Source organism: Cyanistes caeruleus, chromosome 29 (genome assembly GCF_971803275.1).
Source record: "Cyanistes caeruleus chromosome 29, bCyaCae1.hap1.1, whole genome shotgun sequence".
NCBI lineage: Eukaryota > Metazoa > Chordata > Aves > Passeriformes > Paridae > Cyanistes > Cyanistes caeruleus.
In genome coordinates, this window is record NC_141729.1 from 61,469 (window position 1) to 84,706 (window position 23,238).

Sequence of the window (23,238 nt, forward strand, 5' to 3'; positions counted from 1 at the left end):
CGGCTCGACCCGGTTCCGCTCGACTCGGCCCCGCCCGGCTGGGAGCACAGCTGCAGTACTCCGCCCGGAGCGGACAGAGCAGCCGGGACCGACACAGCTCCGCCGCTCCCGCCTGCCGGCCCGGCACAGCCCGCCCCGCCTCCGCACGGCTCTGCCGCTCCCCGGGGGCTGCCAAATTCCCGTTGCCCCTCAGCAATTCCCCGGGGAATGCCAGGAGCGCTCCCGTGCGAGACGTTTGGTGCCAGGGGGCAGAAGCGCCCTCCAATGCGGCGGCACAGCCCGATGTCAAGCCGCTGATAAGTGTGCGCTCCACCCTTCAATGTAATCTCCTACAACAGCAGAAAAGGAGGGATTTTCCTCAAATTAAATCGTTTAAATGACTGGAAAAGGGGGATTTTTACCACAATCCAAACCCTTATAAAGGGCAGACAACAGGGCTTCATCCTCAGTTTAAACCGCAGGATGATGACAATGATGGAGGTACCCTCAAATCAAACCCATTATACGGCATCAATATTTTTCCCCTTCCAATTAAAATCGACCAAAGGGATTCCCTGTCAACTGATATACCTACCACTCGGAAAAAAGGCAGGTTTTCCTCCTATCTGTACCCTCAAAATCACAGGTGAAAGGGGACTCCCCTCAGTTTAAACACAGACAATAATGGAGGAGCAGTTTCTTCCCTCAATTTTATCTCCTTTATCCTGATAGACCCTATTTTTTTTTCTGAGGGGACCGGGGAAGAGAATGCCAAAATGAAATCAAAAGGGGGAAGAAGAAAAGTCCCCCCTTGCAAATCCACACTGGCTCATCTGCTGTTTCTTGGCACAAAGGTTTGTCCCTCGACATCTCCTTTAAGCAATGCTCCGCATCCAAGTGCATCCAGGTGATCCCCCAGACCCTACAAGATGCTCCCAACATCATTCCATGAGACACCTCTGGGAGCCCACCATAAACCCCTCTCCTCCAGCTGCTCCATACCTAAGTGAGCTGAGGGAAACCCTCCCCCTAAAACATCCCCAGGCAGGATCCGCTCCCTCCTCATCATCACTGCTCACACCTGGGGCTTCCCTGAGCCCTCATCATCCTCACAGTTCAGTTTGTGCTGTTGCCACCACAAGAGCGAGGGCAGGGAGAGAAGCAGAAGGAACTTGTTGCTCATTCCCTGGACAGCTCATTGTCTGCACCTGACACACGGGGGCCACCAGGCTTTCCTTGCTATGGATGAGGACACCTCTCCTCCTCCAGGTGTTAGAGGGAAAGGAAGCAGAGGCAATTTCTGTTCACTGTAACTCTGAGTTACAGTAGAAAGAAATCAACTCTATTTCCTTTCTGTCTAACTCAGAGGTAGAGGGAAAGGAAGTAGAGTTGGAGTGAAAAGAAATATAGTTGGAGTGAAAAGTAGTTTATTTCTTTTCTCTCTAACTGAAAGAAAAGAAAGAGTTAAACTTGGAGAGAAAAGAGACAAAAAAATGTAGCAAGCAACAGTGACACAGAGTTAGAGAAAGTGACAGGCATAAATTAAGTTAGAAAGAGACTGAAAAGTAAAGTGAGAAGAAAAGCAAGAAACAGAATGAAAATAATGGCTAAACCATACCAGAAAACACTGGGGGTGGGGGGGTTGGCAGTGGTTGCAGGGGGATCATCTTTTTTAGGGTTTATTCAACTTTATTGAATGAATTTTTTATTTACACTTCAGCAAAACACATGGAAACTGGATACCAATGCAAACACAGATATGAATGCTATACAATATAATCCATGTACACACTGAGAAACTCCTAATTCACAGACAGAGTAATACAGAGAAACACAGCAGCAAATGCAAATACAGAACAATACAAGCTAAATATATATTAACACAATATAACCATTTCTGCATTGCTGAAAAGTTGATTACATGCTTGTTTAGTATTACTGCAATCCCAAACAGAAGGAACACACAGAACACACAATACTTATTCGCCACAGAAGCGGCTTCAGCTTGCACACAAACTCACCTTCACTCTCCTCTCAGCCTCTCCATTATAACCCTGCTGTCGGCAGTCCTCGGGAACGTGGTTCCCGGGAGCCGGACAAAAAATCCTCCTGCCTGACAAAAACCCCGGTCCGGGGCCGGTCCGAGCCCAAACTTTGGCGATGACTGTCGCCTCGCAGACTGGCCAGGACCGAGGGAAAAAAAACCCAGCTGGGGGAGACACCCCCCCCACCCCCAGCTGGGGATTTTTTATTCTAAATTTAAAAGTGACTTTGAAGTCCTGAAATGCAAAAATCATATACACAATATTAGAACCAGTTAACCCATACACTCACAGTCACACACAAGCGGACCCAGACAGACCAACTCACAGACAGACACACACAGTCTCACAGAAAGCAAGAGACTCATATTTACACAATGACCCTTATTTGAAACACTGCTGAACAAGATACCCCGACATACCTCTTGACTGCTGCTTCTCAACATCGAATGGTAGAGACCCAGAAAATAGGCATCAGAGAACTGTAAGACAACACAAAGTGGTCATCGAAGGATTGTATGGTAGCTAGGACTCACCTCCGCTCTAGGCACACGTATTTTCTACACAAAACCTCATAGAAAAGAGGAACTTTAACATTTTTTAACTGTTCTACTTAATTGTGACTATGTGCCAGGGCAGGGCAGCTCCAAGCCCATACAATAGAGGGCAAGCAAATACAGGGCACCACAATACAACATGATAGAATACAGGGCAAGTAAATACATAGCAGCACAATACAACATGATACAAGGCAAGCAAATACAATGCAGCACAATACAATACGATACAATACAGGGCAAGCAGATACAAGCAGGATGATACAATACAGTACAATACAGGGCAAACAAATACAAGGCAGCACAGGAGATGTCTGCCAGTGACCGTGGCAATAGCTGCAGACGCAAAGGCCAGCTCCTCAGATGAAAGAAATCCACGATAATGTTGAGAGGCTGAGAGGGCCAAGGACGCAAAACTCGTGAGAATGAGGAGAGGGATTGGAACTGCCCTGCCTGGCAAAGGCTCTGGCCCTTGGCTTCAGCGAGACCCATCTCACTACAGCCCTGTCCTCTAAGCTAACTTTGAATTGCCTCCAGTGATTATAAAGGCTTTACCCCTGCTCCCAACCTCCAGACGTGACACTTATCTTTTGGAAGACAATCAGACACAACCCATCCTCGATGGGATGTGGATGATGAGATGTCCCCCGTGCCAGCTTCGGTGCGGCCAGTTACAAACTTCAGCTCCGCCTTTCTTTGCGGAACCTAAGACAACGAAACAGCAAATGTGACTGTTGCCCTGCCAAAGAATAATGCCCGGGATGCTGTCGCACCACTGCCCCGACTCACCTCAGATATTCATTGGACTCCAGAGACTGCCCGGAGGATACCAGCAAAATCAAAAGGTACGTGCTTAGCGTAGTACTGCATACCTCTGGGCAATGAATCACCCCACGTAAATGCCAACGCACCTGCTCATCTCTGCTCCTTGGCATGCTCAGGGCAGCAGCAACACCTGCAAAGACAGAAAGGAAAAAAAGCACTCTTTTCTCCCACCCACACAAGGTGGGATTCGTGATGTGGTTCTTTTATTCGATCTTGGAATACAAAAGATTATCAGCAAACCAGGGACTTAAACAGCAGAACACACTTAGAGCTTGACCGACCTGTCCTCCGGCATCCTGGGCTGGGACATCTTGCAAGTAGACCACCTAAAATAAAACAACAAGAGATTACAGTTACACCAGAAACTGAGACCCCAGCAAGAACAATTGCATCCACCTACCTGTCAATGCTCACCTTGCCTGCTTCAACTTGACTGCTGCTATCCAGCTTTACTTCCTAAAAATAAAGAACAGAGCTGTAACACGGTGACCATTTGCATCTCTGCTGCAAAGAAAAACCTTGACTGACCTCAGGGGAACCTCCTCATCTGGGATGGGGCGCTCTGCCGGGTTTAATCTGTCTGCATTTGAAAGAAAGATAAACATCAAAGTGCTGCAGGGTAACTTCACAGCTCCAGACAACTTGTGTCAACATAAGAATACCACCTGGACTCCAACTACAGCTCGTATTACAAATTTCCAATTACAAGCACCCAGGACTTGTCCTTAAACACCTACAACCTGGCTAGGCAGCAGAGCAGAGCAGCTACCAACCAAATCCAGACACCCGTGACACGTGAGACAGAAGATGAAGGGGCATAACAGGGAGAGATCTCTCTGAGACAAATGAGTCCTCACGAGGACCGAGAGAATGCTGAACGAGATGACCGAGGAGGGACCCAAGGCGAGCCTGCCGAGCTCTGACAACCCTGGAGGACAAAGATGCTAATGGAAGAACTTTTTCCAAGAACCGCAGAGATAGATGCCTGAGAATCCTGTGGCTGGAATCCTCTGCCTGCCTTTGAATCGGTACAAGTCCTTATCCACTGTAAAGAAACATTGCTGCATATAGCTGTCGATGCAGCTGAGAACGAGACCTAAGAAGACACCCGAGTCACGCTTCTAAAGAGAAAGGCCATTCCAATGCGTGTCTGCGCTCTCGAATCAAAGGTTTGATGGTGTTGGCACTGGGCCAAGGAATGGGGAGATGCTAAGAATGACACTGAGGTTTCCGATAAGCCCCTAGAAGGGCTAAGGCAAGAGACATACAACACAAGATGGATAGCAGGCACAGAAGGCACAACAGACAAGTGACACAACACACCCTGGGACTGCTCTGCCCTGCATACCTCAACATTGTGAGCCAAAGTGAGGCTTTCCCTCAGTGTGACCTAAGGGGCTGCTTCTTGAACCTCCCCCTCCCCATAGCTGACTCAAAACCCCTAACTGCTGTGTGTCCTAACCCACTGCCCTGCTTTGATCCCCTCTGCAATCACAGCCCTTTGTTACCACTGAAGATGAATAGACCACACGGGCACAGGTCGAGGTGTGGTGAAAATAAGAGAGAGTTTATTTTTCCCCCCAGGATTTATAGGCTCCTGACCACAGCTACGGATTGGATGGTCAGGATAACATTTTCTCACTGCACTGGCCATGAAAGATGCCCATCACAAGACGTGTAACAGAAAGAATGTACACATATCTATGTTTACAGTTACTGTCCTGGGAAAGTCCTTAGAAAACTATGTTAGCAAGCTCAGAAGCTGAGTTTTCAGGGTGACAGCCCTTGACTTACCTCTCTGATGCAAATCCATGCAGGAGAGTGATTGGGTGCTGGGGAAAGCTGCCACGGGGGCTGATTCCTTTTGTGACATGATGGATCTGCTGAGAGAATCTGAAGTATCCTACTTGATCTAAAACCTGAGGGCGTTGCAATCATCCTAAAAAACCCAAGAAGAAAAGTCATTACAAAAGCACCTTATGACCCTGAAACCTGCAATCCAAAATCATGAACTTAAATACACTCCCTGTGTTTAATACTATTTTCTTCAAGCTGTCTTCAAAGCCTCTGCTGCTTTAGGTACCCAAAAAGTACCTGCTGAGAGCAGGCTTCAGTAAGCCAAAAGATTCTCTTCACTGAAATTAGAGAACAGCTCTTTATCCCCAGCAGATTCCCCAAGAGTGAATAATGACCCTTAGCACACCCGGGGCTTAATATACCCCTGACTGAGCCTGCCTCTTTTCCCCACGATGCCCGGGAAAAGGGAGGTGGCAAATCCCACCAGGTATAAAAGCCCTCAGAGGAGCTGCAGCTATTTTGCCCCTCTGACTTAAATTTGAGGTGAGTAAGGGGTTCCATGCAGAAGAAAACTCTTCAGGAAAAGGTCAGCGTTTTCTTTTTTTGCTACAACTATTTAGAGCAATGGAGCAAAAAGCCAATAAGAAGCAAAACTTTGTGTTTTGGCAGTGTAGCTAGATAAGTTGGATAGTTTGTGGACTTGCATAATTATTCCTTAGTGATTACTAAGTAGCACTCCCCATGTGATTGATTAGGGTGGAGACGAATACTAGTGACATGAATGGTGTAACTCTCATTGGGACCTCTAATCAGGGCTCTCTGAACTATAAATGAAAATAAGAAAAATAATAGACTTCCGGGTGGCATTAGCATTATGTATGAACAGGGCTCGCTCCTGTTGGAAATATTTAGTGCCAAGGCATGGATAGAAGTGCCCTGAAATGCAGCTTTAAACCCTTAAAATGCTGAAAGAGGCAGAACTTCCTTCAACTGAACCCTTTAAAATAAGCAAATAGGGTTTTTCTTAAACCAATTAACTCCACTTAAACCGATACAGTGGCAAATAAAGGGTTTCTCCTCTTTAATTTAACCCCCTAAAAATATTGGGGAAAGAGTGGTTTTCCTCACTATCAATCTCTCCAGTAAGGGAAAAGGAGGAATTTTTCCCTTAATTCAGACCTATAAATAAGCATCATCAAGGGTTTGCCCTTCCACTTAAAGTGGAAAATAATGGAAAATGGGGATTCCCTATGATTTAATACCCCTAACAGCACGGAAAAGGTAGACTTACCTCCAATTGAGACCGTCAAAATTGCAGGGGAAGCGGATTTCTCTTCAGTTTGAACACGGGCAATTATGGAAAAGGAAGCTTCGTCCCTCAGTTTAAACCCCTGTTTTTCGAAATACGCCTCCCTTTTCTGGGGCTCAGGAGAGGGTGTGACAAGGTAAAAGGGGAAAGTTGAAAGCTCCACTCGGGACCCGGCAGGGGCCCCAGTTTGGACCTGCAACCCCCACTTTTCCCAGTTTCCCTCTCCTTTTCCCCGGGCTGGGTTCCCCCGCCCCCAGCGGGTGGGAGCAGCCGAGATCCCCGCGCCGCCCATCCCGACCTGTCCCGGCTCCATCCTCGCTGCTCCCGAGGGCCGCGAGGACTTCGGGAACCGAGGAGGAGGAGGATGAAGGAAGGAAGAGGCGGAGCGGCAATAGGAACACGGAGGAAAAGAGGAGAGGAGGGATCCGCACGGCTCCGGTGTCGCCTGAACTCGCAGCCGCCCCGGAATCATCGCCCGCCATCCCGCAGGTGTCCGGGAAGGGGGAGCTCGCCCCAAATACTCCGGGGGTCCCTGGGTTTGGGGCTTTTGGAGGGAGATATGTGGAGATCGCAGGGCTCCGCAGCCGAGCCGCAGATGCCCCTCGGGGGGAGATCGGGGGACCCCGGGAGGCGTTTTTGGGGGGTCCCGGTGGCGGGGCCGGGGGGATGCGGGTCCCCCCGCGGTGGGGGTTGGGCTTCCTGGGCCGGGCCCCCCGAGCTCTGCGGCGCCACGTGGGGAGAGCGGTTCTGGGGAGCCCCGGGAGATCCGCGGCTTCCCTGAGCGGGACCCCAGAGAGAGCAGAGCCCCAAAGCGGGGATCCCGAGAGCGGGGGGACCCCTGGGATTCCCGGGATCCCGGCGGGGGGTGCTGGGGCTGGAGGGGCGGAATGGCCGGGAAAGGGGTTCGGGGTTCCCGGTGCTGGCAGTCGCTGCCACAGGATGAGCCCAGGTGCTCCCTCTGTGGGCGTTCCAGTTTCCTCCTCTGCACACCCTGTATGAGCCCAGTCAGTCCCGGTACGATGCTGATGACTTCCCCTTGCCCCCTGTAAGGAGCTCTGGTCCTGCCAGCATGAGCCCAGTCACTCCCAGTCATTCCCTATTATGATGCAATTTTCTCGCAGCACGGTCCCAGTGGCTCCCAGTTGCTTCAACTTTTGTCCAGTGTGCTTCCAGTTCTCCCAGCATACTGCCCCTAGTTTAGTCACAGTCACTCCCAGTATGATGTCAGTATCTCCCAGCAGGGCCCCAGTCACTCACACCTGCCCCTAGTTGCTCCAAGTGTAGTCCCAGTTCCCCCCAGCACCTTCCCAGTTGCACCCAGTGTGGTCCCAGTCACCACCTGCACGGTCTCAGATGCTCCCGGTGTATCCCAGCTGCTCTGAGCATTCTTATAGTCATAGCTAGGCACTCCCAGCTACCTCGGCATGGTTCAGTTGCCCCCAGTATTGTCCCAGTCACTCCCAGTACGTGCCAGTTGTCACCAGCATGCAACCTGTCATTTCTAGTTGCTCCCAGTCTATATGCAGTTGGCTCCCAGCATGGGCCTGGGAGCTGCCAGTAATCCCCAGTCAGGGTCCAGTCACACCCACTATAACCCCCATATGATTATGGCCTGTCCCAGTATGATGCCGGTCACTTGCAGTCTAATTCCGGTCACTCTCGGTATGAGGCTCTCCTGCTCCATCTCCCAGTCCAGCACAGCCCTGGCTGCAGGATGACCCCGCTGCCGACACTGTCCTGCCGGGGATGCATTGGGGGTGGGGGGGGGGTGGGGGGGGGGTGTGTATCTCCTTCCTTTTTCCCTCTGGCACAGAGGCACATCCCATCCTCTCCTTGTCCTTCCTCCCCCAGACAAGGAGCTGAAGATGGAGACCAGGGAGGACAAATCTCCACAGCAGAACCTCGTGGAAGAGGCCGGTTTGAGTGGCTCCACGGCGCAGGAATCGGAGGGGGAGGAAAAGCCCCGGAGATCCCGCAGGAGGAGGGGCTCCAACCCCAGCCTGGGGTGCTCTGAGGAGGGAAGACCCACCCCGTGCCGGGAAGGTGGCCGGAGCTCCGGTCTGGTGGTCCATGAGCAGCTTCAGGATGGGGAGAAGCCTCACAAGTGTTTGGAATGTGGGAAGAGCTTCGGGCGGAACTTCCACCTGATCCGCCACCAGATGATCCACACCGGGGAGAAGCCCTGTGGGTGTCCTGAGTGTGGGAAGAGCTTCAGAGACAGCTCACACCTGATCCGCCACCAGATGATCCACACTGGGGATTGGCCCTATGAGTGTGTGGAATGCGGCAAGGGCTTAAGAGACAGCTCCCACCTGATCCGCCACCAGAGGATCCACACTGGGGAGAGGCCCTTTGAGTGTGGTGAATGTGGGAAGAGCTTCAGGCAGAGCTCCTACCTGATCCGCCACCAGAGGATCCACACTGGGGAGAGGCCCTTTGAGTGTGGTGATTGTGGGAAGAGCTTCATCCAGAGCTCCAGCCTGATTGTCCACCAGAGGATCCACACTGGGAAGAGGCCCTATGAGTGCTTGGAATGTGGGAAGAGCTTCAGCCAGAGCTCCCACCTGACCTCCCACCAGAAGATCCACACTGGGGAGCGGCCTTATGAGTGTCCTGAGTGTGGGAAGAGGTTTCACACCAGCTCAGATCTCCTCATACATGAACGGATTCACACGGATGAGAGGCCCTTCCGCTGCCCTGACTGCAGGAAGGGCTTCAAGCACAACTCCAACCTCACCGCCCACCGGCGCATCCACACTGGGGAGAGGCCCTACGAGTGTCCCCAGTGTGGGAAGAGCTTCTCCTGGAGCTCATCCTTGACCCATCACCAACAGAGCCACCAGTAAGGGAAGCCTTGGGAATGCCCTGACTACAGGAAGAGCTTCATGCGCTGCTCCAACTCTATCTCCTATGTTGGGCAGAGCCCTGGTGGCTCACATTCCCGGTGACCCACATTGGGAAGACACCTGGCCAGTGGTCTCCACTTTCTCCTGGTTTCCGGGAGGCACTTGGATGAACACAAGGGCATGAACATCCATCAGTAGTCAAATCAACATTAGAAATTCATTAAGATCTGATTTCTTAGCTTTACACCTTAAAAAGATCTTGTGTGCTCTGTCCGATTGTTTCTTCTGGTGGCATCAAGCGGTGCTGGATGATCTTGGAGATGTTTTCCTATCTGAATAATTTCCATCTTTATCGCATTGAAACGTCCAGAACTGGGGTAAAAATAAATTAAGTAAAGGGATCTAAAGCGGCACCATTTTACCAGGATTTGGGGGTGAATTTGGGGTTGGTTCACAGAATTTTTTGGGAGGATTGGGCATTGTGGGGTTGCCCAGGCTGGGCAGATGGGGCTGCAATCTCATACTTGTGCTGGCAGAATGTGTCCACCTGAGCCCATCTGTTCTCCAGGAATTCTGTTTGTCTGTCCCAGTCCCTGGCCTGGGTTTTCACCATTTGGGGTGTGCCCCGCAAAGGGCCCAAATCACTGCTGAAGTGCAGCTGTTCCTGGCTGGGGATATTCCTGTCCACCAGCCTCTTCTGCTCTGTGCCATGGGGGGCTGGGACAGGGTTTGGGGGATCCTGAGGGAGCTGGGAGAGGCTTTTGTGGCTCTTGGGGCCATTTGTGGTGCAGGGAGAGGGATTGGAGGGCTTCTGTGGCAGTTTGTGAGGGGGTTTTGGAGGTAGTGGCCGAGCTGTGTGGCTTGGAGAGAATTTGGGGGAGATGGAAAGGGGTGTTGGTGGTTCTTGGGACCATTTATATTGCAAGAAGAATGGAATGTAAGCTCATGGATCAAATCTATTACTGAGAGTCTGATAATGCTACTGATTGTGTTCTTAGCAATCTGGTTAATCTGTGCAGTTCTGAAAGGAGAGATAAAGAAAAGAGTATCCTGGAACCAGAAGATAATAAAGGCACTGACACGGGACAGAGATCCACATCCGCATTTGTCATCTCCAAGTCCTCCAGAGTGTAACAACGTTTACGACAACTGTGGATTCAAAGATGAACATCAGGTATAAACTCAGAAGAAAAGGACTGTATACAGTGAAAGCATTACACTTATGATAGTAAAGTGAAATACTTTCAAAGGGGGGAAATACGTTACTATGGGATTAGATGTTTCTGAAAATGTTTCTTAAAATAATGTAGAAGTAGGCTACAATAATGCTTGATATTAGGGATGGTCTAGGAAGCTGAAATGTTTATGGTAACGGGAACTGGTATTTGGGAGTCTCAAAGATACCCACCCAGAGATAAGGTTCGTACATGTTTGTACAAGGATGAGCTAACTCTCATGAAGCAATATCGATAAAGTTAATGAAACAATATTAATGAAGAAATATTGATAAGGTTGTTATAGTGATTACTGCTACAGCTGAAATTGTATAAATATGTGCATTTTGGACAAAGACGATGGAGCTAGATTTGGGTTGCTGGTATCCCTGGTTTCCGCGCGCTTCAATAAAGCACCTACATATAATCAATCTGTGATTATGTGTGTTCCTGAACGCTAACACTGAGAGGAATAGAGGTGGGCAGCCAATGGGATCTGTGTGAGTTCCTGTGTAGAAATGCTTTTTCTCCAAATTATCCTTAAATAACATTATCTAAAGCCATTTCCATTGGGTGGGTGCAACTGGGAGTGCTCAAAGCCCTGGAAAGCTGACCCATTGATCACTGGGGAAAAGGAAGAGGAGGAAGTGTTGGTTTTACAAACCGATTGTGTGGCTGTATTTTGAAACATGATATTCTGGTATTGTAAAACTGGATTATTTTGGTATTTTGGAACTCGGTAGTCTAGTATTTTGAAACTGGGTTACTTTGGTATTATACCACATGTAATAAATGTAATTGATTTGTGCTACCTAAATTGTAACTATTATTAAAGTTATTGGAAGCAATCAAATGACAGGGCAGATGCACCCCTTTACAGATGTTGCATGTTGGGATTGAGGTACAGGATGTAGTTTGGATGATGGGTGATGTCCCGGGACAAGGGTGGCCTTGGGATGGACAAGGTTGAAGCGACTTTAGGGATTGGGCATAAAGATAAGTAAATGTGGGACTGATTGGTGGACTTGCATAACACAACGCTTAGTACTCATGCGCAAACCTGTAAGGTTATCCAAAGGACGAGGAGGAAGAGGAGAAGCCTTTGCCAAAAGACCACGGAAAGAAGATTGAAGACCCCCTAACAACGAGTGAAGCACGCGCCGTGAAGAATAGTGGCGTAAAATTGGAAACGCCGGAAATAGGAGGAAATTTATGGGAAACATTAATGAGTACGTATAAGTGCGCAGTATATAAGTTTAGCTTAAAGTGCTTTGTTTTGTACGTGAGTCAGGGTGGGAAGCCTCCGTACCCAGGTCGGTTTTGTACGTGAGGTGGGTAACAAGCCCTCCCCATACCCCAGTCGGTTTTGCTTATGCTTTAATCATACTTAATTACTGGCACATTATATATATAAATTGTAAGTTTTACTAAATTGTATTCTTTTACTAAACTGTATTGATTTATACCAAATTACTATTCAATTTACTAAATTTATTCATTTTTAATTGAACTGTTATTAACTCAAGGGACCTAGTTGTCAAAATTCTAATTTCATTTGTAACACAACAGCTGCCTGGATACAGCCTGGAACAGTGCCGCTAAAGCCGACTGGCCAAAAATCTCGGATATGCGAGGCAGACACATGTGTGCTTTGCGTGAAAAGAGGATTGTGAGGCGGGGCTAGGTCGGCAAATACGGATATTCGAGGCGCGGGTGGTGACACCCGAAGCCTATGACACTCGGGCAAGAGGAGCTACGATGACGTCAAGCCGTGCGGAGGGCCTGTAACACGGCACATCGACTTCCTGCCGCTCTCCTCCGGCATCTGCGGCCCCGCCCGGACCGAGACCGGACGCGCCGTGACGCCACTGCCGGAAGCGCCTCCCTGCGATCGCTGCCCGAAGCTCCCGCGGGCGCTCGGTGCTGGTGCCGGCCATGAGCAAGCGGAAAGCTCCCCAGGAGAGCCCCAACGAGGGCATCACCGATTTCCTCACCGGTAGGTGTGGGCGCTCTGTCGGTTCCGTGGGTGGGCAGGGCCGCGCGGCACGGCTGCTCTCACCGCGGTTCTCTTGCAGAGCTGGCCAACTACGAGCGCAACGTGAACCGGGCCATCCACAAGTACAACGCGTACAGGTACCGCCTCCCTCCCGCCGCGCCGCCGTCCCGGGCCCCGGCCCATTCGGGCGCTGACCCAGGCTGTTCCGCAGGAAAGCGGCCTCGGTCATTTCTCGGTATCCGAGCAAGATACAGAGCGGGGCGGAAGCCAAGAAGCTGGTAGGTGCTCGTGCCCGGGTGGCCGGCGGGAGAATCTGGGACAGTCGGAGCGGGGACGAGGTGCCGGAGGTTCCTGGGAAGCGTGGGTGCAGCCCCGCTTCTACCAGCGCCTCTTTCCGGTACCCGAGTCGGAGTTCGGGGACGGGGACAAGGTGTGGCCACTGTGGGGGGTGTCAGAGCTGGAACTGGGCATGCCGTCTGAGTCTCGGCCTGTAAAAATATCTTTCCCCTTTGCTCTCTTACTCCTTTGTTAATTTAGAGATCTTGAGCAGTAAGAATCAAAGTCTTGTTCAAACTTGCTCCTTCGGGGAAACTTGATACAGCCCTTGTGTTACAGTGTTTATGCCGTTTATATTGTACCCTTGAATTCTTGTGCTCTTTTATGGTCCAATATTTTACTGTAGTCTTAGGCGTCCCATAGTTCTTTCTGGACTCTAAATTGTAGGGAGTTTTCCTCGCTTCCCACACAGAATGACTTTAAGTCATTGAAATTAACTTGTTTGTATTCACCCCCCCAATATTTAGGATGGAGTAGGTGCTAAAATAGCTGAAAAGATAGATGAGTTCTTGTCCACTGGAAAACTACGCAAGTTGGAAAAGGTGGGTTTCTTTCTCTTGTTTTGTGTTTCTCAATAGTTGTTTTTCTCGATGACCTGCTTGCTTTGCACAATTCTGTTGTTGTCCCTAGAGAGTCTTAGGAGTGGTGAATACAAGAGTGTATGGTAAATAGAAATCAAAGATTGAGAGGCTTAGCCAAAGCCAGAAAACTGTCTAGTTATGAAAATATTTTAGCTTACATAATCAGCATGTGGAGGTCTTCTGTCAGAAGTAGAATTCTGTTACTGGCTGATGAGTTTCATGCTTTAGGCCTGCTGTTTGCTAGTTGGGCGGTTTTCAGGCTAGTTATGTGTGGCATTATTATGATATGCCATACTACCCTTGGTATTATTTTGCAGTGACTTATAGTGAACATTCAAACCAGAGTCTGACTAAGCTGTTTTGTCTTCTCAAGGCTTCTTTTTGTTTGTTTATTGCAAATGGAGTAAAGAAGGATTTGGTGCATTGCTTTGTTTTTGTAGATTCGACAAGATGATACAAGTGCTTCCATCAATCTCCTGACACGAGTCACTGGCATTGGGTAAAAGTTTCTTGGGCTTTTTTTGGTTGGGTTTTTTTCTCTTCTCCTGTTCATTTGATAGACTTAGGACCAGTATGTGGGTGATTGCACATAATGAAGAGAATGAGCCTGAGCTCTTGATGTAATGTCTACACTGATACACTGTAGTCGTAATTACAGGATCGAATGAGACAAAAGGATATAGAATCATGAACTATGGATTTTGTGGTACAGGAATGGAAGTGGGACGCTCCTGTGTGCCAGCTGAGAGGGGAAGGAGAGAGATGCAGGTCAAGAATGGAACTGTGAAAGTCTGACAAAAGTGGAAGTGAGACTCTGGCCTCGGGGTTTTTGTAAAAGGAGAAGTAGGGCCTTGAAGCACGCAACAAAACAAAAACAAGCAAACAAAAAGCCCATCGGAACACTGCTGCAGTGTTACCATGCATTTGGTATTATTGTGTGAAGCAATATTGCCTGTTTGGTGTGATTTATTTAATTTTTTACAATTATACATCAGCATATAGTTTTATCAGTGCTAAAAAATGTGCAGGCCAACCTTTGGATCTCTGCTGACCAAAAGCATAAACTGAAAATGCGTATGCTGGAAAGATGTAAGTGTCACAAGCTGCTTCAGTCTTGGCCTATAAAAACCTACACAGTTATAAATAATTTGAATGTCCTGTTCAGTGCTGTAAGATTCTTACTGTTCCTGATGTCAGGTTCCTTGTCTCTTTGCAGTCCTGCTGCTGCTAGGAAGTTTGTCAAGGAAGGAATTAAGACTTTAGAAGGTAAGTGTAAATATGGGGCCTCGATTCGCATTCCAGTAATCTTTTTTTCTGTCAAGCTGTCTTTTCTACGGTGGTACTGTGGTAGCATGCCCTAGGCTTTGAGAAAGGTGTGTAAGATTATAAAGCTAGTACACAGGCTTAAGGCATTTCATACATATCCGAAGTAAAGTACGTGCAGTTTACATGGATGGTAACAAGGATTTTGGCTCTTTGGTGGTCTGTTAAGTTTTTATCAGAAGTGCTCTGTGCATTTGTGGTTATCCTATCAGCTGTTATGTATGTAGTTTGAAATTCCCTCCTTTGAGGTTATATTCTCATTACATATCCTATACATGTGTCATCTTTGCATTGGTAGAAACTAACTGTAAGATTTTTAGTCCTCAGTTAACTATTTTGTTTGGATATTTTTTTCTAGATCTAAGAAAAATTGAACACAAGCTGACCCATCACCAGCGAATTGGGCTGAAGTAAGCTTTCTCGGGTACAAGTGCTCGGTGTTTTTAATGACTCCTTCAGACACCAGGATGTAATGTCAGGTTACACAGGCTGAGTAAGATTCTCTTCTCCCTATGCTCTCCATGCTTTTCAGCAGTTATTTAGAGCTCTTGTTTCACTGGGTCTTAGTCTGCATTCATAGGGAAGTTAATATCAAGTGACTTCCTCAGTTAGCTCATGGAGAATCACTTTAGTGAGGTTATGGTGTTGTTTCTTCACAATCTGCAGAGGAGTGGCCCAGGCTTTTTTTTTAATGTGCTGTGAACGAGGTAAGACCTTTGAATGTCTGAACTTGAGAATGCTGCACGGAATGTGTGTTTATCCCTCTGTATTCATCAGCTTGACTGCTGCTTGTTGAGTGTCTGTTGTGGTGGTTCTGGAAGAGCTGTAGCTGTGTTTGTCAGAAGCTGCAAGTGAACCTTGCTGAAATAAAGCAAAATGGTATTTCACTTGCCCTCTTTTTCTCCACAGTCAAGCAACATTATGACAATCTGAATTTTACAGTGGAAGCCAAATATATCTGGAGATGTATTTGAGTTGCGAGCTTCCATTTAGCTTCTTCCGACATAGATCATCTCTGACCATGGGCAAGGGACCTGTTCCTCCTGCTTGCTGGAGGGCTGAGATTTGTCAGGAGCCTTTTGTATTTTCAGAGAGCTATGTAAATATTAAGCAATTGGTTATATGACAATACTCCCACCTCATAGCAGCTCTTTGTATACAGTGGAAATACTGAAACCATGTTCTGAGCATGGTTAGACTCGCAGTTGTGAGTTTTTACTGTCGCCTTGCAAGATGTTTTCTAAGATGTTTGATGAGACTCAGGAGCTTGTTGTGATGTGACAGTAGTGTAAGTTAGTACTCTTACCTCTGATAAACATTTAATTGACTAAAATTTTAAGATGCTGCCCCTGCCACTCTTTCAGATACTTCTATTTTTATATTTGCAGATACTTCGAAGATTTTGAGAAAAGAATCCCAAGGGAAGAAATGCTGCAAATGCAGGTAAGAATTGCTTTGTTAAGAATGTGAGGTACTAATTGCCAGTGAATGACTGACACCTCTAAACACGCTTGTTTCCTTTTTACATAGGAAATTGTGCTGAAAGAGATAAAGAAGCTGGATGCAAACTATATTGCTACAGTCTGTGGCAGTTTTAGGCGAGGTTGGTAGTCTGTGATCTTGTTATCTTTATTTTGGGATAGAGTAAACAAGGCGAGTTACTATGTATATTGTTCTTCTTGGCAGAGTCTGTGCTGGAACCTGGCCTTTCCCGTTAATATTGTTTTGACTAGCTAGTTCAGTGATGAGACACCCACATAAATCCTTGCTTCTCCACCCTTCCCCCATAAAGAGTAGGCTGTTGTAATGTGATTTGCTTTGTTTTTGAATTAACAACATCTGTGCTTCATTGCTATAGAGTACAGCAAGAAAATTTTGGATATTTTCTTAGCTATGTGGAATATAAAGTTTTTGATGAAAAAACAAGATTCTTTTACTTTAAGTTGTTTTTTTTGTTGTTGTTTTGGTATTATTTCCAATAGCAACCATTTTCTGCTAGAAAAATGTGTTTACAGGAAGAGGTAAGGCATATGTTTACCACCATTAGTATACTTCGCCACACACAGAAGGGTTTTTCTTCGCTTCTTTCTTGCCTAGGTGCAGAGTCAAGTGGCGATATGGATGTTCTCCTAACCCATCCCAGTTTCACATCTGAATCATCCAAACAGGTGTGTTTCTCAGATGCTGTGGATCAGTACTGTACATTGCATATAGTCTCAGACTTGTATTGCAGCTGTTCTGTGGTCTTGTATTTACTGTAATGTTAAACTTTTCTCTTGGATCATGATGTTTATTACAGTACTTTTCACTTCCGTGTATTATGTTGTGTTTCTCTTGCAGAACTAGTGAATGCGCTTATTTTTACCCTTCTGTCCTTCTTCTTTCTGTCACACATACTCCCCCACCCCCTTTTCATCTGCTTTTATAATGCAGAACTGTAAAGCTAGCTGGATTAAAGGTAGACTGAGTATCTTTTTATGTAGGCATAATCATTTAGATGATAGGAAACTTGTGCTGCCCTTGTAATCTTTTGGGATTAAGTCTGAAGGTAGTATTAATGACAGTGGTTTTGGGGTTTTTTTTTGTGTTCCTTCTATAGGTTCATTGCTTAAAAGCTGGATTAGATTTGTCATTTCCAACTAAAGGCAATCTCACGTGGGGGTATTGGTGGAAATTGTTTTCATGTTACACAACTGTAATTTTATTAGCTTTTTTCCAGTATTATTGTTACTTTTCTTTCTGTTTGGATCAAATTTCATGTAGAACAGTACATATAATAATGATGATGTTCTGCACTTATAGGAGCCTCTATCTAGTAAATAGTTAAGATATTCTTGTTATTTGTGAAGTAATTTTTTCTTCTTTGTTATCATTGTTCCTAGTCAAAACTTTTGCATCAGGTTGTAGAACAACTGGAAAAAGTCCACTTTGTCACAGATATGCTGTCTAAAGGTGACACAAAATTCATGGTAAGAGTTTTTTGGGTGGTGAAGGGTGTTGTGGGGGGATTACTTTTCCTGACAGAAGCTAGGATGAATACAAGATATATTACTTGGACTACTGGAATTGGGGATGGGGGGTGATGTATGCTTGTTTTTTTAATTCTCTTGCTTGCACCTCACAAGAATTTCCTGCAGTTATCTCTTAGGGAATACCTTATGGTAAGATTTCAGTATTAGAAAATGTACAGATATTTGTGTGTTGCTGTTGGACATGATGTAGAAGTGTGGGTTCTATGTAGCACACCAGAATGAGTTGCTGGGAAAGGCCTTTATTTTCTGAACTTTTCAGCCTTTTATAGGGTTTTACGCTACATGTTTAACATGATTGGTAAACGGAACACCATTGGTGGGACAAGAGACAAACACACTAACCACAGCTGTACAGAACTGTTTTGAGAAAGTGGTTTACAAAGATAGTTCTTGAGTGAGAGACGCTCCCAAGACACTTTCCTCTGGGAGCAGACCAGCCACTGACAGGCTGTAATTCTCTCAGGCTCAGAGGAGTCAGGTCCACATTTGTGTAGTTCTGAACTCTGCTGACATAACCATCTTCACATAATGTCAGTTGCATCTATATTGCTGGATGTTTCCTGGAACCTCAGCACGACATCACTTCGTCAGTTGCACCAGTGACCACTTCTGTAATTGTGTCCTCAGGATCTTGAAAACATTTAGCTTTGATCTCAGAACTATGTTTACCTGATTTTGTCTAATACATAATATACTTTTGTCTCCTTTTGTGTCAGTTTTGCTGCAGAACATATTTAATGGATAAGGTACTAGGCTTAGGATATAATAGGGATTATGTGGGATGCCTAAAGAAAGTAATGAATTGCAAGAACATTAATTTTTTTAGATCCCATGCTGACAGTGCAGGGCTTTTTTTCTTTTCTTAACCTGCATGCTGAAAATATGCCCGATAATAATTACGACAAGGAAATGAGGAGTCCCATAATCCTTCCTGGTGCAGTAAGAATTTAAGAAACAGCCATATGCTACACTGAACAGCAGTTCTCATAACAGTGTAAAATAGTGATTCACTGTATTCTGATATCTGGCTCTTCTAGTAAAATATTTATTCAATTCAGCAGGGTTTTAACTTTGCTTTCCAGGATGGCTGAGTATTATTTAGAGGTTGTTTAGGGCTGGGGAGATAAAGATGATTCTCAAATCTGTTTTAATTTAATTTGAATCTTTCACTTGCCTCATAGGGTGTCTGTCAGCTGCCAGATAAAGAAGATGGAACTGCCTGTCCACATCGGAGAATTGATATCCGGTACACGCACCAAAATCCCCAACCCAAATCCGTAGTTTAGCTGTCTGCTACCGAGTAGTCATTTGCATAAATTTTTGCATTCAAATCTCTACTTCCATGTTCAGAACATGGCATTTACTAGGTTTCTAATGCCTTTGCAGTGTGGCAGACACTGGACAGCTGCCAGTAGCTACAACAGGTTATTAGCAGTAATGCTGTGCTTCAAATCCTGATATTCTATTCAGATTCAGAATTGTGTCCTATTTTATCATCCTGCTTTGACATTGATTCTCAGCAGGAGTGCAAGCACCATAAGCAGGTAGTGGCTGAACACCAGTAACTTCTGGGTACGGGTAGATACGCTGAACCTTTCTTTCGCATGCAGTTCTTTCACTCTTGCATCTGGCTTGTGGGCAAATTAAATGTACAGAATTGCCGAATGTAGACACAGAAATACAAAGTAAACTGACAAGTGTCTGAATGACTGAATTCTAAATGGCTTGTTACTTCTGTGTTATATATTTATTCTAAGTCTTCGCTTCTACTTTTTATTCTAGGCTTATCCCGAAAGATCAATATTACTGTGGTGTACTGTATTTCACAGGAAGTGATATATTTAATAAGAACATGAGAACTCATGCTCTGGAAATGGGCTTCACAATCAATGAATATACAATACGTCGCTTGGGTGTTACTGGTCAGTCTGGGTCTTTGCACAGAGTATTCTTTCTAGTTACGTACTTTGTGTGATCTCCTTCAATTGGTTGCGATGTTTTGGAAATACTTCTCATAAATGCTATAGTTTATGAAATCTTTCACAGTGTCCTTTTTGGTACTGGGCACCATTACGTAAAGAAGGGGCAGGTTACTTACATACGGGCAGCTCTGTGGCATAAAGTTACCTCTTTGGGCCTCCTAATCTACTTAAAGTCTTACTGATTTAAAGATTTTTTTTCTGTGCCATGCACAAGTACACGTTTGGTTCATTAATTATCTTATTTCCTTTGACACTAATAAGAATCAGTATGTAAACCTTATCAGAATTTCTTGGAGGGTGGGGAGGTTGTTCTGGGTGGATTTTTTAGGTCTTTTACCTACAGCAGTTTTGTCATAATCTTACAATGCTTTTGGCATTTCTGAATGGTAGAAACTTTCAACCTTTCAAATAGCCTGTGTAATTTGCTTGCAGGAGTTGCTGGAGAGGCCCTGCCAGTAGAGTGTGAAAAAGACATCTTTGACTATATCCAGTGGAAATATCGAGAGCCAAAGGATCGGAGTGAATAACTAACTGCTTGTCTAGGTTTGTAGCCTAGAGAGATGTTTTCATAGCTTTTTAAGAACATGTGAAAGTGCATAGTCTTACTTTGGATGTTACTTGAAAAATTGCACATTACTGATGTTTAAAGCAAGTCCACGGCACTTGAACAGAACGTGTTGTGAAAATCATTTTCACATAATCACAGATTAATTTGGGTTGGTAGGACTCCCTAAATGTTGTGTAGTCCAGTCCCCCTGCCATGAGCAGAGCCATCTTTGACTAGAGAAGATTGCTTAGAGCCCAGTCCAATCTGACCTTGAATGTTTCTGGGGATGGTGCATCCAGCATCTCTTTGTCTCTTACATACATGCAGATAATAGAATGAAAAAGCAAGCTATATCATGAAGTACTCCTAAAGAGTACCATTTTCAACTACTGTGTGTATCTTCTTATACCTGTGTTAAGTGCTGCAGCTTATGACGAGTTGTTTTATGTACTTCTAAAATCTTTCAATATGGGCTATATGCTAAGATGGCCATTCTATTGTATGTGACCTGTGAATTTTGTTACTAGGTATGTTGTATTGATTGCTCTGTGTTTTGTTCAGCTTGTGAAGTTTGGCCTGATTAATTTATGCACTGCTACCACTCCTGTAGATTCAGTCTGCCCTTTTTTACATGCAAACCTGTCAAATCTTCCCCTTTAACTGCTGGGAAAGGTAATGGGTATTTTGGAAGTGAGATAAGATCTCTTCAAGAATGCATTACTAGTTATATTTGGGACAGGAATTCTGTTGGTTAACTTAAAACTTTGCAAAGTAGTAAACTGTTGCTTCCATGTGTTACAGAGCATGAGCATTGAATGTATTGCTGCTACTGTATTTGAATACCTTGTAGCAGTAAGGCAACTGTATTATAGAACTGCAAGCTTGAAAAGATGAGACTTTTGTATGTAGTCAAATTGACTATTGCGAACAATATAATACTTCCCTTGGTTTCTTAATGCTTAGGTTCGCTATTGGCATCTATGAGGGCAGAGAGGATTTTGTATAGTTAGACTACTTAACTTGACCTGAATCATAAAACAGACGTACCATTTCTTATTTTCATCTCACTTAAGCTTGCAGAGCAACTACATTTTTAACTTGTCCTTATATAAGGAGAGTTGATTAATCTTAGTAATGGAGATTATAGGCTGATGCTCTTACTTATCCATTTATTTTATTTTCTTTTCTTGTTAGGAGTTTTAATTATTTTCTGGGAATGTTCTCCAACGCTAATGCATGCAGTAGTATGTAATGAAAAGAGGTTAAGTTGGTACTATGTGAAGTATTTTGATGCCTCATTGTAAAAATATACATAGTTGATATATTTAGTGTTTTCTTCAGTAATCAGTAGGAATAAAAAAAATCATTATTCCATCATGAATGTGTAACGGGGTTTATTACTTTATTAGCTGTAATTTTAGAAGATCAAAAAGCATAATACGTTTGCCATGTTTACATGTTTCCTGGGCAGCACACAGCATTACACTGATGCGTTCTCCATCATCCTCAACAGGTTGCCCAGAAAACAACTTTGTCTTGTGTCAGGATGTGACACTGATGACTGGATTCTTTTCCCCAAGACTGAGAGTAAGGAGACAGAGGCTGTCTTCTCGTGTTTGGACTTGGCTGTTTATTCTTTTCTTATCTATGTTGCATATATACAGAGTACAAGGAGCTATAATACACTAAGAAAGGTGCAAAATGGCTAACGAAGAACCTTTTCAAGGTCTTTTATGTCTATTTGTCCAATTAACAAATTCCAAGTAAATTATTTTTCTTAGTGACCCAATGACCCGACACCTGTGTGCTGCACTCTGTGGCATCTTCTATCCAATCACTTATTATTACCCAAAAATCCCGAGAAGATGATGAAGAAGGAGAAAGGGACAACACCCAAAGTCCTCCATCTTGTCTCGTTTTCTAAAATAGCTTGAACCTTAAACTTTAACTTTCTCACCCAGTGACTTAAGAAAACTCCCTTAACTTACTCACTCACATTCCCAGTTTCTCTACTTAACAGCTGTCTCCCTGATGTTATGTGAAATTTTCTTTCTTGGGTGTCAGAGTCAGGTATCACAGATAAGGGCACATTTCCTGTGCCTCTGACCCCAACAGTCTTCGGCCTTGACACGGAATTTGTTGGCTTTGCAGTCTCTCTCCGTAATACTGTGAATTCTTCTATGTGAAAAAGAAAAAAAACTTCTTCAGAGAGCTTGCTTGTTTTTTTGTGAGTTATATAAATATACATTGTGTCTTTTTTTTTCCCTTCTCTCTCTCCACTCCCTGTATCTCAGTTGTCTGGCTTTTCTTCTAGAATTGTACTAGACTGCAAGATGTCTGGTAATCAAGTGAGGCAATAGCTGTGAACCTTGTCAGAGGGAATCTGTGTAAGGGGGCAGTCTTGTTTGGGTGCATAGACACCCTTATTTATGTGCAGAGTAACAGTTGGGCTTTGTCAGCAATACTGGCTGCACCATTCTGTCGGTGTTTGGTTTTGTCCCAGTTGCCGAGCCTTACCTTAAGATGGGGTGGGCCTGTCTCCTTGCTTTGATTCAGGGCTATAGTGGCCTTAAGGGGTTTGTCTGTGCTCAAGTTCCAAACGGGGCTGACATGGAATTAAGGAGATTTGTTAATAAGGTAGGTAGGTAGATGAAGGGTTTGAGAGGGCCTTTAGTGTGTTCGCTGGAGTCTCATACAGACTCCGACGGGCTGGGTGAGGCAGGGCTGCCCCTTACCTCGGCACTGAATCCTTCGTCCCTCCGAAGCACAGCTTTGTACCGGCGGCCGAGCCCGGAGAAGGCCAAAGCGCGCTCCTGCGCGTGCTCCCGCGACGCCGCCAGGCCGTGACCGCGCGCGGGGCGGAGCGGGGCCG

General features: G+C 45.6%; 2 protein-coding genes and 2 long non-coding RNA genes across 4 annotated transcripts; 2 read left to right on the plus strand and 2 right to left on the minus strand.

Annotated features, from left to right (window-relative positions):
* Positions 1 to 1,647: 1,647 nt before the first annotated feature.
* Positions 1,648 to 6,762, minus strand: LOC147648893 (uncharacterized). Its single transcript, XR_015279744.1, has 7 exons — positions 6,492 to 6,762; positions 5,198 to 5,342; positions 3,932 to 3,983; positions 3,818 to 3,859; positions 3,685 to 3,729; positions 3,368 to 3,533; positions 1,648 to 3,283 (listed from the first exon to the last, which is right to left on the minus strand). It is a non-coding gene; the product is annotated as an uncharacterized LOC147648893 (long non-coding RNA).
* Positions 5,722 to 22,577, plus strand: POLB (DNA polymerase beta). The gene is made up of 20 exons (XM_023940817.2): positions 5,722 to 5,743; positions 6,725 to 6,998; positions 8,361 to 9,732; positions 10,375 to 10,529; positions 11,637 to 11,798; positions 12,139 to 12,565; positions 12,645 to 12,702; positions 12,777 to 12,843; positions 13,369 to 13,443; positions 13,923 to 13,981; positions 14,699 to 14,748; positions 15,164 to 15,215; positions 16,194 to 16,248; positions 16,336 to 16,408; positions 16,903 to 16,973; positions 17,688 to 17,774; positions 19,019 to 19,083; positions 19,620 to 19,759; positions 20,252 to 20,362; positions 21,880 to 22,577. Exons 6-19 carry the CDS (start codon positions 12,505 to 12,507, stop codon positions 20,344 to 20,346), a joined length of 1,008 nt encoding a protein of 335 aa, XP_023796585.1. The 5' UTR covers positions 5,722 to 5,743; positions 6,725 to 6,998; positions 8,361 to 9,732; positions 10,375 to 10,529; positions 11,637 to 11,798; positions 12,139 to 12,504; the 3' UTR covers positions 20,347 to 20,362; positions 21,880 to 22,577.
* On the plus strand, positions 8,375 to 11,000 carry LOC111938870 (uncharacterized). The gene has a single exon (XM_086865378.1). It carries the CDS (start codon positions 8,375 to 8,377, stop codon positions 9,353 to 9,355), a length of 981 nt encoding a protein of 326 aa, XP_086721504.1. The 3' UTR covers positions 9,356 to 11,000.
* LOC111938871 (uncharacterized) lies at positions 22,405 to 23,210 on the minus strand. The gene is made up of 3 exons (XR_002869112.2): positions 23,102 to 23,210; positions 22,884 to 22,971; positions 22,405 to 22,544 (listed from the first exon to the last, which is right to left on the minus strand). It is a non-coding gene; the product is annotated as an uncharacterized LOC111938871 (long non-coding RNA).
* Positions 23,211 to 23,238: the final 28 nt, after the last annotated feature.

Bases quoted from the DNA above. Each gene is read 5' to 3' on its own strand.
- LOC111938870 (XM_086865378.1), top strand. From the start codon at position 8,375: ATGGAGACCAGGGAGGACAAATCTCCACAGCAGAACCTCGTGGAAGAG.
- POLB (XM_023940817.2), top strand. From the start codon at position 12,505: ATGAGCAAGCGGAAAGCTCCCCAGGAGAGCCCCAACGAGGGCATCACC. The intron at 12,844-13,368 runs GTAGGTGCTCGT...CCCAATATTTAG, and splicing joins GGGCGGAAGCCAAGAAGCTG to GATGGAGTAGGTGCTAAAAT. The intron at 14,749-15,163 runs GTAAGTGTAAAT...ATTTTTTTCTAG, and splicing joins AGGAATTAAGACTTTAGAAG to ATCTAAGAAAAATTGAACAC.